At 41.0% G+C, this 15825-nt stretch overlaps 1 protein-coding gene across 1 annotated transcript; it reads right to left on the bottom strand.

Annotated features, from left to right (window-relative positions):
* Window positions 1–786: 786 nt before the first annotated feature.
* On the bottom strand, window positions 787–15803 carry msh2 (mutS homolog 2 (E. coli)). The gene is made up of 16 exons (XM_014968507.2): window positions 15534–15803; window positions 14623–14771; window positions 13716–14000; window positions 13299–13445; window positions 12110–12259; window positions 11043–11176; window positions 10306–10505; window positions 10123–10232; window positions 9905–10028; window positions 8095–8245; window positions 7879–7976; window positions 7302–7547; window positions 5886–6090; window positions 5559–5806; window positions 2121–2296; window positions 787–1095 (listed from the first exon to the last, which is right to left on the bottom strand). Exons 1-16 carry the CDS (start codon window positions 15745–15747, stop codon window positions 919–921), a joined length of 2814 nt encoding a protein of 937 aa, XP_014823993.2. The 5' UTR covers window positions 15748–15803; the 3' UTR covers window positions 787–918.
* Between the last annotated feature and the right edge of the window lie 22 nt (window positions 15804–15825).

Genomic DNA, 15825 nt, shown 5'->3' on the forward strand with positions numbered 1-15825 from the left:
GAGATGAGAATTGAGTGTAATGTTGTAAAAAGTAATGGTCAGTTTAGTAATAGAGACTTTTAGACCCAGAAACTCTACAAACCCCACAATATAAACTGTTGAGGAAAAAAAAAAAAAACAATTTCAGAAGGGCACTTTTTTGTCCAAAGGAAATACAGCAGGTCTAGCACCACCTACTGGCTGCCTGTGCATGTCCCTTAATAAATCCGATAAATGCAACCTAACACTCCACATTGTTGTGGATCAAATTGAATGAGTCAGTTCCTTTTTTTAGCATGTAAGTAAACTGTTTTTTCTGTTAGAAAGGAATAAAACATAGATTATATGACAAACTGGCTTGCCAAAGCCTCTGCTTTGAGAATGGAGGATTATTTAAGGAAAAAAATAATAGATATGCTTAAAGTTCAGCTCAAATGTAACCTTCGCTTGTATCTTCTCACCGAGGGTACGTCGAAGAAACTGAACCATGTCTCTCCTGCGCATGAAATCAAAGCTCTTTAGGGTTCTCAGGGGGTAATCTCAATTCCACACGCATAAAACCCGTGCTGCAGTTTTACTGAATGTGATCAACAGAGGAACACAGAGCTATACATGAAGCCTTCACACATGCCTCTTCCTTATCTGCCCTATATGACGCTCAGCTTCCTGGAAACCCAGATCAGATAAAGACAAGCTCGTGCAGCAATAGTCAGGTCAGGGCAATGCAACATCTTAACCCCACAAAGCTCTGGTTTTCTTTCTGCGAACCAAAAATCAGCTTCAAATTCAAAGAAACGTGTAAACAAATTAGGAGAAATTCTTTATTGAAAAACGTACAGATTATAGGCACTCTAGTGTTGTTCCTACATGAGCTTTAGGTGAAGCGTGGAGCCGAACATGAGCATTTAAGAAAAAAAAAAGGACTAAAAAAAAAAAAAGTCAGGCAGTTTTTACAGGAGCACAGCGGGCAAGTATCTCACTGATGTACGTGTTATTTTTGGCCACCAAATCTTGCTTTATCCTCCTGAGCTCTGCCTTCACCTCCTCCTCAGTCATGGTGGCAACAGGAAGTGCCTTCACCTTCTCCAGGAAGTCCTGGATCAGGTTTTCTCCCACCTGAAGGTGATACAGGACGGACACCATTAGGTGTAGAATGCAAGGACCCTGGAAAAGGCAAAAACCTGGATATCTAGATTAGTATTTACAAATTTTTGTGAGGTTTTCATGAATGTTTGAGAAATCTTTTAATCTCCATGGCAACCATTCAGCTGTGCAAAACGCCTGGTTGGACTTGGCTCCGCCTTCAAGGCATAGCTCCTCCTCTGAGCTGTAGTTTTCAAGCTTCTGACTCACGGACCAGCCCACCCATGTTTCTCCTGCACTCAGCTCCTTCAGACTAGCCAGCAGCAATTAGCAAACACCTGGTGGAGCTACGCTCCTGCTGAGCTCATTAAACGAGCCACTTCTCAGTGAAACTCTGGTAAAATCGTTGTTAAAGACTTAATAAAGGAGCCATGTTGTGATGACTTCCTGAAGGCGGAGTTTCAGAAAGAGGCCCAAATTCAAAGCGTTAAATGACAAAGTAAAAATATTTTAAGTCATATTTGATACATACATACCACCACTGAAAACCTCCTGGTTATTCCACCAATTATTGACTCGTGAACTGAGTTAAAACATTAGCATTGTTTCTAAATGATTATGAACTTCTTTTCTTTGCATTATTTGAGGTCTGATAGAGATGCATTTGTCGTTATTTTGACCATTTTTCATTTTCTGCAAATAAATACCACGATGTTCATTTTACACAAACTTATTCCAACATATCAGAGAAACTGAAACTTTTATGATTTCTTAATCTTTCCAGAACTGTAGAGCACTTTTTAACTGAAAGTAACACAGTTACTTGATTGTGCTATAAAATGGCACTATGTGCCAGGAAAGTACATAACAATGCCCCTTTAGAGGAAATACTTTTCAAGGAGGTGTAAATACTTTTCCTGGAAAACAATTGTATTTTCTCAGTAATTCTTATCAGCTGCCTCCAAAGTGCTCGGTTTACTACACACAAGGAAAAGAGAGCAACACTGACAGTTTGCATCAGAATGACAGCAGAAGAACTGTGGTAAATCGAGCCTTACTTGCTTATCTGTCCGCCGTCTCTTGACCTCGGGCTCTTCATCCTGCTTCGAATCGTCGCCCACAGGTTCCTGGAACTCTTCCAGCTCCTCCGCCTTCTCCCTCGCCACTTCCAGCACCGACGGGGGGAAGCAGGCCAGCTCGGCGACGTGGATCCCAAAACTCTGGTCACACACACCTGAGGAGGCAGGTCAGGTGTTTGAGTTCATTCAGTTGAGAAATTGCAGTTTTTTTAAAACTCAAAAAACATCTTGAGAGTGTAAAGAGGCCAACCTCAGGGAAGTACATTAATTATTCTGTTGATATTAGGATTGATTAATCAGTTATTGAAATAATCATCAACTAATTTAGTAACCGATTAATCGTTAACTTGGATGTAAAACAGCCAATTGCTGAAGGAACAACATATTCAGAGCAGTAATTAAGTCAAAATTGTATAAAAAATATATACAAAAAAAACCTCCTATTAAGCAGATTTTGCTATACAATTAATTCATCCAAAAACCAAACAGATTATCCTGTATATACTGTAAACGAAAAATCTGCAGAATGTGCCAATCTGATTAATCGTCGGAATAATCGATAACTAAATTAATCAATAACTAAATATTTGCCACCTTAATTGATACTTACTATCAATTAAGGTGAAAACTTATGTAAAAACTTTCAGCTTTAAAAGAAAGATCAGAAACGAACAATCATCGGAAAAACTAAATACACCGTTACTGTTTCCATTAGGGATGCACAGACATGAAAATTAGAGCCGATATTAATATCTGATATGAAAATAGCTCTCATAGTCGATAACTGATATTTTCTAATATTACAAATCATGTTTGTACCAACAACAAAAAAACAACAGGAAGTGACAGCTAACAGTTTTAGCATCTCTTCTTTCTGTTTTAAAGCAACACCTCCATCACATTTCCTCATGTGAAAGCCAAAACGACTTAAAAGGAATAGTTTATTTTGCTCTGATATTTGCATGCCGGACTTCAAACTGTTTTTTAAAATTATTTTTTACATGGAGGGACAACTTGCTTTGCTTTATTTTGGACATTAGACGTTTTGTCTCTCCTTGCATTTTCTTCTCTCTTTGCTCTAAAAAGCAAAAAGCTTAAAGGAAATAAATCAGATTTCTACCATAAAACTAACATATATTTGATAAATTATATTCGTTGTAAAGGTCCAGACCTCATTCTGATATTAACATTTCCTCTGCAACAATTTGGGAAGTCTGATGAAGTCATAAATAAATAGAAATTGTTTCTGAAGGAGGCTCTAAAATCAATAGGGTGTACTTAGTTCTTCACAGTTTCATTGAGGCTAATGTGAACTTTCTTTTCCAGATGGCCGTGTCAAACTATCGACATGTACCAATAAGTTGTAATAAAATCTAATGTTAACATCAACTACCTACATTGTAGGTCCAGAAAATCGAGAATCAGTTCACGTATTGAAAATTAGAATGGAAAAATGTCTTGGCTCAAGGATGGAGCCGGGTGATTTTCAGCTTGACCAGGGGAAAAAAAATCTAATTTTTTCTGGTCCATGAATGCACCACAGTGACGAAGTTAAAAGGTTTGACTTTTCTGGCAAATAAACAAGTTACAGAAAAGTGGATTAATAGCATTAGCAACAGTTTGTTGTGTTATTTATGTTTTAAATGTGTGGTGAAACCAACAAATCCATTGTGAATAAACAACAAAACTCTTTATCTTTATCTGTTTAAAGTCCTTGCAAAAGATTTTCACATCCTGGCAAATTTTGGGGGGGGATTTCACATGACAGATCAACACAAACTGGAGTAAAACTGTAATGAAGAAAGAAAGAAAAGACACGTTTTGTCAACCCCAGCCAAGCTTTTGGTGCGTCTGCTGCAGATGTGTAGATCTGGAGACGGAAATGTTTCTTCATGCTCCTTTAAATAAAAGGTCAGATTCAGTCAGATTGGATGAAGAATGTTTTTAGAGTCGTCGTCGTCTTGCTGGAAGGTGAACCTCCGCCGCAGTCTCAAGTCTTGCTGCTTCTAACAAGATCTATTCCAGCAACTAAGCTCCTTCCATCTTCCTTTCAACTCTGAAGAGATCCTCTATCCCTACTGAAGAAAAGCATCCGCGCAGCTAGGGCTGAAACGATTCCTCGAATGATTCGAGTACCTCGATTACTAAAATTCCTCGAGGAAAATTTACCTGCCTCGAAGCTTCGTTAATTTATGTTTTATTAGTTAGCGCACCGTGTTCCGGCCGGGACTTCATTTGCGTTGCGCGGAGCTCTCACTTCCGCCTCTGAGTTGTTGACAAAAGCTAAGTCTCAGCGGCATAAAGTCCAATCTTCAAGATTGGCCCGTGGGGATTTTATTGATTGATGATAATGCCCGACTTTTTATCGTTTTTTGGGGAACCAATAAGCATCCTTAAAATGACTGGGGGAATGCCTGGAGTACGGCAGCATTTCTCCTCCGGGGCTGCTGGTTGAAAGCGAACGGCGGGAAGAGCGCTGAGGTGAGCGGATAGCCTGAACAGGGCGGGCGGCTGAGTAGCTGATGCTTACCGTGTAAATGTAGCTTTACCGACGAACCGCACAATAAATTTCATATCCCGGTCTGAAGAAACGGGTGGCAGAGCGCATCGTACATGGCTGGTAGATGAGTTTCTGAGTGTGACCAGTGAAGGTGTTGTAAATATCCCGTATTGCTTCCCCCCGTGTTCGTCCCCCGGTCTAACGGTTCGTCAGTCCGCTGGTCTATTTCCTCCCCTCCACCCCATCTTACGTTCGTTCATTCGCCCTCTCCTCCCACTCCAGGCGGCATTTCCCGTATTTGCAAACCCAAAGCGTGACAGGTTAGGTGGCAAGGTGAGTTTAATTAATCTATTAAACTCACTGAAGATGAATACATAAACTAAAAGCTGGATTGTAGACATTTTTTATAAGCATATTTGTGAGCCTGCCTCTTTGTTATTAAATTCAATATAATTTCATATTTTTCTATAACTTTTCTTCTGGTTAACTTAGAAAGTGAGCTATTATTGTTACAGGTTAGTTTTCTAAACTACAAAAAAGCAACTGTTAGGGATGCTCAAATATGAAAAATTGGACTGATATTGATATCTGATAGTAACACCGGTATTATGCCAGATTTACCAATATTTCATTTTATAATTTTTTTTTATCCGATTACTCGATTAATCGTAAGAATAATCGATAGATTACTCGATTACTAAAATATTCGTTTACAACAGCCCTACGCGCAGCACAACGCTGCTGCCACTATGGCAGCAACTTAAATTAGTTACTTTTGATTTCCCTTCAGAATCAATAAGGTATTTTTGAATTTGAAAATGTGAATCACAAATCTGCCACAAACCCTGTGTAGGGTATGAAACAATCACAACAACAGAGATCCATTCATCCACCAATTTAATGGCTCCACTACTGACCTGGTTTGACTCGGTACAGCATTGTGAGCGTGTTGTGGGTCGTCAGGGCGGTGACATGCAGGTTGTGGACGGACGGCTGCTGTGCCGCCAAGGCGGTCAGCTCGTGGAAGTGCGTGGCGAAGAGGCAGAAGCAGCCGATTTTGGAGGAGATGTGTTCGCTGATGGCCCAGGCCAGCCCGAAGCCGTCGTACGTAGAGGTTCCCCTGCCGAGCTCGTCGATGATGATGAGGGAGTTTTCCGTGGCAGAGCTGCAAGGGGGCGGCACAGAGGTTAAGAGGAAACATTCGTTCCCCCCCCCCATCGTGTTCCGAGGTTTGCTTGTCTCACCGGAGGATGGCGGCGGTTTCCAACATCTCAGACATGAAGGTGGACACTCCCTTCACCTGGCTGTCTCCTGCTCCCACTCGGGCCAGAACGCTGTCGATCACGCTGAGCTCCGCCTTCTCGCATGGCACGAAACAGCCGATCTGAGCCATCAGCGCGATCAGACCCACCTGACGGATAAACGTGGACTTCCCTCCCATGTTTGGTCCTGCAAACACAACGGCATACAAAACCAGAGTCAAACTCAAATTTAAAACTTTTAAATTTGTTGTGGCAGAAGTGCACAACAAAAAAAAAGAATATTTTATATTGCAGTGGCTTTTTTGTTCAGGTTTGTAACATAGATGAGCCAGTGGCAAAGACAAATGTCATCCAGCAAACTGCTAGCTAGTTTTTTTTGAGCCCATCAAAAAAAGCTTGCTAGCTTTCTTCAAGTCCTCCTTAAAATATGACTGCTGGACATCTCCACTCTGTTTATATTTGTGCATGAAAGCTTGAACAGATGAACATGACACCCTCAATCATCTTGAAACTGCCCTTGAGGATGACTCTGACTTGTGGAGAGGCCTGTAGTTCGTTTTCAGATATCCCTATTTTTCATAAAGTCCCACAAGAACTTAACTTAAAATACATCTACAGGTGTGCCTCCATTTAACTCAGATGTTTTGTTTTAATCTACATGAAGTTTATAAAGCCATGGCATCATTAGCCATTGCAAACTTATGAATTGCCATTGAAAATTCTCTAATTATTCCAGCATTAAATAAACTTGACCTATTATTATTCTTCCTTGAACAAGTTAGAATAGCTTAATGGGATTTACAAAGCATTTTTTTGTAGAAAATAATTCTTAAATAATGAGTGTTTAGTCTGGTCAGTTCAGATTGTTTTAGGGTCTCCTGTCACTTTAAATGCTAATAAGCTGCTGCTGGCCACGCCCCCCCTTTCCCAAACATCTGGGAGTTCCACTTGGGTTGCTAGGTGATGGGCTGGGGTTGCTAGGTAACGGCATAGTGCCCATGGATTGTGACTTAACTGGGAAGTTCTTGAAACAGCTCAGTTTCCAGACACCACAAAATGTTAATTTATTGCCAAAATATGACTGGGTATTTTTTTTTTAAGTGCTCAGGCTGTTTCTGGAAGAAGTTGAGACCAAAATGGAAGAATAAAAACACGCAAAATATAAATACAGACCACTAAAGGAGATCTTTCCTGGTCCGCAGCAATCAGCATCTATAATAACCCTTTAATTAAATGAGTTACTTTTGATTTCCCTTTAGAATCAATAAAGTATTTTTGAATTTGAAAATGTGAAGCTTACATAACAGGTTTAAGCAGATAGGATCATTGTGGTGACTGAAAGCAACCAGTCACATGACACATTTTAGACTAATGTCCCAAAAACATGGCGTCTCCCACCTGTTATAATATAGAAGCTCTTCTCCCCCTGGACGAAGCTGATGTCGTTGGGTATGAAGGCGGTGTCCGCGTCCGTCTCCATGCAGGGATGTCTGGCCTGCAGCAGCTCCAGACGCCTGCTGCCGTCGTCCAGCAGTCGGGGCCGGACGTACGGAACCGGAGCGGACACCGACGCCACAGCGAAGCTGGCCACCGCGTCGAGCTGCGCGATGACGTCACTCAGCGTCTGAAGGGGATCCACATAACCTGGCGGCACGTGAGCAACAAAACTTTGAACAAGCGGTCACAGATGAAGGATTGGAGCATGCGCAGCCTCAAAAATGAGATCCGTTTGATTTGTAAAGTGCCAGCGAACCAATACCTCACCCACAGAAATGGCAATTAGGACTTAAAAGGAGTGCGGAGTTCAGTGCCCTTTGGAGGAAATGTGACTGAAATCAATTAGTGAAAATTCGCTGAAGGCAGTTTGCAGGCATTCATCGTTTCCACGTAGCAAAGACACCAGAGATTACTCTGCTGGAGAAATCGATGCCATGCTGACAGGCCACCATGCGCAGCATGTGATGGGAGGCCACACCTGAGGCGATGTTGATGATCTCTTTGACGATGGCGTTCTGGGCCTCCTCGTACTCCTCCCTGCTCCTGGTGTACTCCTCGTTCAGAGAGCTCAGCTTGCTGCGGAGACGTAATGGAAAGAGTTCAGGCAGTTCAAGCGCAGCGGCTGACAAGAAGCGAGGCTGGGGGTTATGGGTCAGCTCGCCCCGAGGCGTACAGACACGGTGAAAACACGCACCCGTTTGTGAAGCGAACGCCGTTCTTCTGAACGTCCAGTGTGGTGAACTTCTTGTTGTTCCTCAGACTCTTCTCCTCCTTGCACGTGACCCGCAGGTAGAAGCCCAGCACGGCGTTGGACTCCAGCTTCACCGTCTTACCGGCTTCCAGACCTGCAACAGGACAGATTGGATTATCTGTTAAAGAAGAGTATCAAATAAATACCTCTTATATATCTTTTCATAGTAAAACTCCATACTTAACTTATAAAGCTGTCTGTCCATTTTAAAACATCTAATGCTAAACCTGACTCTGAATTTGGTTATGATGCACTGCAAAAACAAAATCTTACCAGGTATTTTTGGTCTAGTTTCTAATGCAAATATCTTAGTTTTGTCTTGAAATTACACAAAATGAACTAACAAGTAAATATTAGCTTGTTTTAAGTCAATAATTCCTTAAAATTGATGAAAAGTATTAATTCCGGTGGCAGATTATTTCACTTATAACATGGGAGAAATGTCTTGTTATAAGTAAAATAATCTGCCACTGAAACTAACACTTCCTTATCAATTATTGACTTAAAACAAGCTAATATTTCATGCTGAAAAGTTGCTTGTGAGTTAATTTTGTGTAATTTCAAGACAAAACTAACATCTCGAAAGTACATTAAGGTATTTACACTAGAAACGAGATAAAAATTTTGTACACACAAAAAGAACAAACTAAAAAAGAGATCAGGAGGCTGCAACCTGCAGCTGTAGAACTGCTCAGAGTAAAAAATTAAAACGAACCAGTTATTTTTTCAAGGTTTTAAACTCAAGTTTTTAACAGTTTTCCAGTTTATTCCCACAAGGGATTACACTAAAAGTACTAGGAATATGCTTTTGGATCTGGGTTTTTTTTGTCATTAGGTAGGAATCTATACGTTTTTTATTTTTTTATATCATTTTCCATCCCACAGAAAAATGACAAAAAAATTTCTTCAAAAATGACAACAAATTTAGTATAGTAGATATTTATCTAAAAGTATGAGTTGTCCTTTTTCAAAAGATCTTGTGGCATTTACGTCTCTAAATTATTTGGCCAGCCTGAGAGCAAAATGGCTTGTTAGGTTGTAAAGGCTGCAAGGTGCCTATGACAGATGGATGGACAGATGATGAAAGGATAAAAAACAACTTAAGGGATGACTGAGTGGAAGAAATGAAGGAATGGATGCGGATGGATTCAGGGATGGTTGGACAGACGGACTGAAACAGACTGGGTAGAAACCCAGGATGAGGTCACACAATTAATTCAACTTGAACTCAGTCTGGTTCACAAAGCTGTTAAATTGTGGGGCGCATCACGTTTTTCACTCTGTAGTACAAAAAACATTACTGTTCATCTGTTCTTAGAAAACACAGATTTTAAATTCGATAGGAAACATGAATGGTTTCACCGTTTCATTTAAATAATTTCTTTCTTGTTTAATTTTTTTAATTATTCCACTAATCAAATGGAAAAACCGTCGCTGATGGGTGCGCCTTTCAGCACCAGTTTAATTTAGTTCGCATTTGTTAAATATCGACATTTTGCACATACACAAGAACATCTCCAGACCTTTCATCCGAATCTCACACTGAGGAAGTTGGAAGCCAGATCTACAGCTTCAATAGACTGCAGCACATGACGACCATGTGGCGAGATTGATTTGCAGAGGCTTTTTGTCACAGCAAACCTAAAAGAGGCTCTTCAGACAACCGAAACCGTTTAAAAACACAGCGTCTGATTTTAACTGTAAATTTCCACCTTTTGTTAAGCTGGATGTAATAATTTATGTGGTCACCCACCTAGTTCTCTGGCTGCACTGCTCAGCACAGCCTGCATGCTTTTCTCCAGGGCGTCCATCTTCTCCCTGAGCTCACTCAGAACGGGATCGAACGACGCCTTCACCAGGAACTCGTGGTGTTCGATCTACGCGCACGGCACAACATGTGGGGAGGAAAATAAATGTGAAGATGAAAGTATAACACAGAACATCATATTTCGTATTCACAGAAAGCCGGACCTGATTCATGTCCAGAGTGGTTTCAATCATCTCCTGGTACTTGATGAAATCTGTCTGCAGGTCAGCGAGAGGCGAGGTGAACACCGCGTGCAGCAACACCTTGTAGCTGCCTGCAAGCAACGAGTTTCAGGGTCAAACTCGGGGGGTTCGATGGTCCTGGATGGTCCAGGATCCGGCGCGTACCCGAGTAGCTCTCCAGAGCCGTGATGAGAGCGGGGATGTGGCTCACGGCCTGGTAGACGCGGTGGCAGTCCTGCAGTGTCGCCGTGTGACGGTGAAACTTTTTGGCCAGGCGGTGGAGATCTGGAAAGCGTCGCAGCAGATCCTCCTGACAAGTCTGCCTCAGCTCCGAGTCGCACACGAAACTCTCCACAAGGTCCAGTCTAATTACACAAACGGCAAAAATGAAGCGTAAGCCTACAAAAAGACTGACTTTAAAGGTGACTCGTTATGGTAATGTTTGCTATATTTATTTATTGTTTTTACAAAAATCATATTGAGATGTTCTGTAGGATTGTTCAGTTCATGTTAACTTGAATGACCAACTATTCTTTTGCACTTTGACAACTTCGTACATCATGATTTTATTTGTATTAATGGCGCTACTTCAAGAAGGTATTTGTTCTTTACACTTTAGGACGGTTATATGCGTCAATTTAAACTTTTTTGTGTGGCCGTCTCATAGCAATTAAAAGTTTAAAATATATGGAACTTTGACCAACACTTTAGTCTTCAACAATCACAACAAAACTGCAAAATCCCTGAGAGACTGATTATATATATATATATATATATATATATATATATATATATATATATAAATAATCAGTCTCTATATATATATATATATATATATATAAAAACATCAAACTTCAATGATTGATGTTAGATGAAGATCTGAGAGGTGTGGCTTTTTGTACCTTTCCTCTATTTTGGTTTTCTCCATAAGTGGCTGTTTGATCCACTGGTTGACCAGCCGCTGACCCTGCGGAGTGCGGCACTTGTTCAACAAACCGGCCAATGAATGAGCTCCACTGGTGTCGTCGGGCGAACCCTGGAGGGAAAAGCGTCAAAACGTAAAATATGATTCACTGAATCTGACGTAATAAAAACTCAGCTGTACCCAACATGGTAACCACAAATCACATGTTTCTGCTGATTTATGTTTATCCACATTATTGAAAAAAAAAAAAGCCTGAACAACAGTTTTCTTATTTTACCTTCACAAACTCTCTCCAAGTTCACAGAGGTTCAGCAATCATACATGTATTGCTCTCGGTTTGCTCGTTATGAAATCTTTTGAGAAGATTATAAAAGCTGAGATCATGAGGTGCGCTGCTACGTCTGGTTTTGGGTTGTTAGATGGTGCAAAACGTTTCATTTACTTGTTCTCCATTATTTTTTCAACACAGTCACCACCACATTGACTGGGATCAAGTTTGAAAAATGGTGTTATGTCCGATATGCTTTTATCTGCCTGGGTTACCCTCAAGGCTCTCTCCTTTCACCCCTTTAGTTCATATTATACGCTACTAAATACCAGACTAGAAATGAGGACACATAAGATTTGATGACGATTCTGTGATTGTGTCTCTGATCATGGCTCTGGGTTGAAGGTTTTTTTTAGTCGGCTGCTCCGACTGCTCATCTCTGAAGATTACTGTCTCAAAAAGTCTCCATCTTGTCCACCAGCTTAATCCATGAAAAACTGAGAAGCTTTAATGTTGACAGTGTATGAAAATGTTTTACTGAGTCAGTTTAGAGTTTTATTTGTTGGTTTGAGTCGCTTACCCTGAAAAAGAAGACATAATTTACAAGAAGTGAACCAAAACTGTGCAGAGAACAGCAGGAATGGCATTTAAAATGAGAAAAAACATGTCCAGTCTCTTCAATTTCCACATAAAAAAAGCCCAAAGATTTCCCAGCTGTAAGTACGTCATTAGGGTAAATCAATCAAATCCTAAAAACTCTGCTCATGGTGACTGACCTGGAAGAGGTTGAGAGCCCTGACGGCGGCGTTGTCCAGCCTCATGTACTGACCCAGCTGCAGCGTAGTGAGGCTGAAAGAGTTGAAGTTGGACTCGTCGGAGAGAAGCTCGAGGAATCGAACCACAGCAGCCAAACATGACATGGCCACCTGAAAAAGACATTTACGAAATTCATCAAATAGTTTATGACTGGAAGGAAATGAGTCTCTCGTTTATATAAAGTATCAGAAATGAATTTCCTTAAGATTTTCCATTTTATCTCAAGTATCTGCCCTGTGGGAATAGTTAATACTCTTGTTATGCACTACTGCAGCTGGAAGCACATGCAAGTTTTATCTGTATCGCTTTGGTTAGATAAAACTTCCTACAGATATTTTTGGAAAATCCCTTACTCAGATTAATTGTCAGGGATCATCCGAGTTCAAACACATCCGAGTCAGTTTGATTGAAAAACTCCCCGAGTTCATGTAAGAATCACCAGTCCGAACAGGAGCAGTTCTGTTCTTTCTGTCTTTTAAAGGTAGTTTGGTAAGGAGGATACAAATTTAGTGGCTTATTAGAAAAAGTGCTTCAGAGACAGAGATCTTTACAGGACCGGGACAGTCGGGGCAAACCGACTGGAGTCGCTGCATAGCTTTCAACGAGTCTGAGTTTGCCCGAAAATCACCAACCCTGAGATGGATGCAAACAACTGTGACAGAAAATGTGGAAAAAGATTCTTCCAACAGAACAACGGTCAGACGGAGACAGCAGTCTGATGTCAGGAAGGGGACATGGTTTCTTTTACAAGCAGCAAGGAATCATCAAGACTTCACATAATGCCAGAAAAATAATGCTGCTTTCATGGTTTCAGTGATGGAAATGCTGCATCTGTGTTTGTACTCCCAGATGAACTTAACATGAGCCTGGAGTTTGAATCTAACCTAGGGATTGAATAACAGGGTTCCTGTGGAACAGTTGGGAGCCTTGCAGCAAGAAGGCTTTGGGTTCGAATCCCAGCCTGCGGTCTTTCTGCTTGGAGTTTGCACAATGTTTACCCTGTGCATGTCTGGGTTCTACTCCAGCTTCCTTATACAGTACAAAACTATGACAGGTAGTTTACTGTCACTGTGGCTCTTAGAAAACCAGAAAGGAACTGTTCTTGATAACGGATGCAATAAGAACAGTCAAACTTTTCTCCTTTGTCACCTGCTTGTCCAGTTCAGGCAGCGTGTTGCTCGCCACTGTCTCTCCTCTCTTGGATCGCAGTAGCCTGTTGAGATCCTGGACGATGTCCTTGCTGCTGAACTCTGCTCTCTTCCTGTCAGAGACCAGAACACCGCCACGTTGCACCACCTGCACAAACGCAGCAAAACCAATCAGTGACCTCACTCAGAAATCGAGCCCTACCTCCACCTTTTCTTTAACAATAAACAAGGACAAGCGCTATTTGGTAGGAATGAATGAATGTGAATGTTCACCTGGGTTCAATTTGAAGATAAATAAAACAGGTTTTATGTGATAGTAAATAACAGAAGGTGCATCCGAGTCAGAGTTTCAATAAAAACCCATAACTGAACCTAAAGTTACTTCTCTAAAACAGTGAACTTGAATGAGGGAACTCACCTCCCGGAGCTTGGTCCCCTCAGCGCTGCATTCTCCCTGAGTCAGCAGACACTCTTTGGGGCTGATCTGGACGAGCAGAGACTCCAGGTTGGAGAAGATCTCGTTGTCCGGAAACTCACACACCCCCATGGTCCTCTGGGCCGCGTCCACGTAGCCGACCCCGACCACTCGCTGCCCGTCGGCTCCCGTCGCAAACCGCACGGCGACCACTCCCGCGCATCCCTCGCCTCCGGTTCCTCCGCCGAACAGAATGTCCTCGAACTGGGTCAGGTTTCCTGGAGAGGCCTGAGTTAAGGACCAAGGAACACGAACAATAAACCCAACTGGACATCTGGTCTATTAATTGTTTATTTCATTTTGTTCCTTCTTGTGGTTTTAAAATAAATACAGTAATCACATTTAACACCATCTCTGGAAAAGATGTAGAAAAAAGGTATATTTGTATTAATTTTCAAAGGAATTTTTTTTAGGTTTCTTTCAGTTTCACCAATAATCTTGTAAACTTCTATTATTTTTCAGTCAGATCATCGATTTTTAAAAAGCTTGACCTGCCAAATCCAAATATTTTTCTATAACTGACACTTTAAGGTGTTATTAGGTCACAATACACTTTCAATGTAGGAGTAGGTGATGTGGACTTAAAACACATCACAATCCCCTTTGAATGTTTTCATTTTAGGAAAGCAGGGATGTAATTTATATCCCCAACCTTCACACAGTTACAGCATTTAATTATATTTTCGAATATAGTGATATTTAATATGTCTCTTGTGAAACAAATAGTGGAGAATATAATGATAAGCACTCGTATGACAATTTTTTAAGGTTAGCTCATGTTCTTTATATGTTGGGACTTAATTATTCTGGAAAAGCTAATTTTGACAGTCATATTAGTCATTTTTGGCACCTTGTACTCGATCCTCCAGTCGTGTTCCTTGCTGCTCTTGCTGTGGTTCCTGTATACCTCCACTCGGTACTGCTTCACCAGCAACAGATCCTTCACAAAGGCCTCGAAGTTCAGCTTGCTCAGGATCACGCTCTCCAGCTTACGGCTCCCTGTTGACCCACAAGCAAACATTTCCCATTCCAAAAACAACCTCAGATGCATTTTTTTAAACTAGTGAACATAATAAATACATGGTTCCTCCAATTTTTGAATTGTACATTTTATTTTTCAGATTCACCTTTCCAAATCTCAGTTTAAAGTATTAAAATGTAAGGCAGGTAAGATACTGTAGTTCACCATGAAATTACTGCAGATATTTGTACAGTTGACGGATGTTCAATAAGGAACCATGAAAAAAAGAGCTCCCTGTTACTTGTGCTGTTTTCCCACCACCACACTTTTTCCTTCCACTAAACCTTGCATTGTTATACTTGGATACAGCAATCTGTGAACCGCTAACTTAAACTTTGTGGTTTTATAGATGACTAACTTAATTTTAGGTTTTTATTAGCTGTAGTAATCAAAATTAACAGGAAAAACGTGTATGGGTTAATTTAATTTATGTATTTGTAACTTTTTAAAATAGCTTTTCAGTGTTTTCTGATTTATGTAGTCGAACTTCTAGAAATAGTGCCTGATAACTAATAAATTCTGAAAGCAACAAATTATCTTATATTCAATGCCCGCAAACTGTATAGGAGTGAGTGTAATTCAAGCTAACCTTAACTTAGATGCTGCTAATGTTTTAGCCACCTGCAGCTACATCTTACTGCATCATAATGAATCAAAATTAACAAGCTAATAACTGACTTTAACCCTAAAACATCTTCATTTAGTAGGTGCACAGAAAAGCCGTAGTTAAACCCAGCTACCTGAGCCCAGATATTTGATGACTCCGTTAGTCTTAAAAACCTCCTTGGCAGCAAATATGGCGTCCTTCCCGTGGACGGTGTAGTAGTCGTTCCGGTCGAATATTCTGAAGGTTGTGTTCGGTTTCTCCGGCATAGAGAATATGAAGTTCAGAAAGCCGTGTTCGGCCGCGCTGTCCAGGGACAGGTTTTGGTTCTGCTTCGGTTGCACCGCCATGCTGCGATCTCCCGCCACGGACGGAGCCAAACAGGAAGCTACGTCATCCGTTAGGGTGCGTTGTCATGGAAACGGCTC

The sequence above is a fragment of the Poecilia mexicana genome, unplaced genomic scaffold (assembly GCF_051168715.1).
Source record: "Poecilia mexicana isolate PSO_F unplaced genomic scaffold, ASM5116871v1 scaffold_19, whole genome shotgun sequence".
Taxonomy (NCBI): domain Eukaryota; kingdom Metazoa; phylum Chordata; class Actinopteri; order Cyprinodontiformes; family Poeciliidae; genus Poecilia; species Poecilia mexicana.

What these genes read in the sequence shown, in the direction of transcription:
- msh2 (XM_014968507.2), bottom strand. Translation starts at nt 15,747, where the DNA reads ATGGCGGTGCAACCGAAGCAGAACCAAAACCTGTCCCTGGACAGCGCG. An exon ending in GCTGTACCGAGTCAAACCAG is followed by an intron (nt 2,297 to 5,558) that starts GTCAGTAGTGGA and finishes CTGCCTCCTCAG; the next exon opens with GTGTGTGTGACCAGAGTTTT. An exon ending in GACGGCGGACAGATAAGCAA is followed by an intron (nt 1,096 to 2,120) that starts GTAAGGCTCGAT and finishes TATCACCTTCAG; the next exon opens with GTGGGAGAAAACCTGATCCA.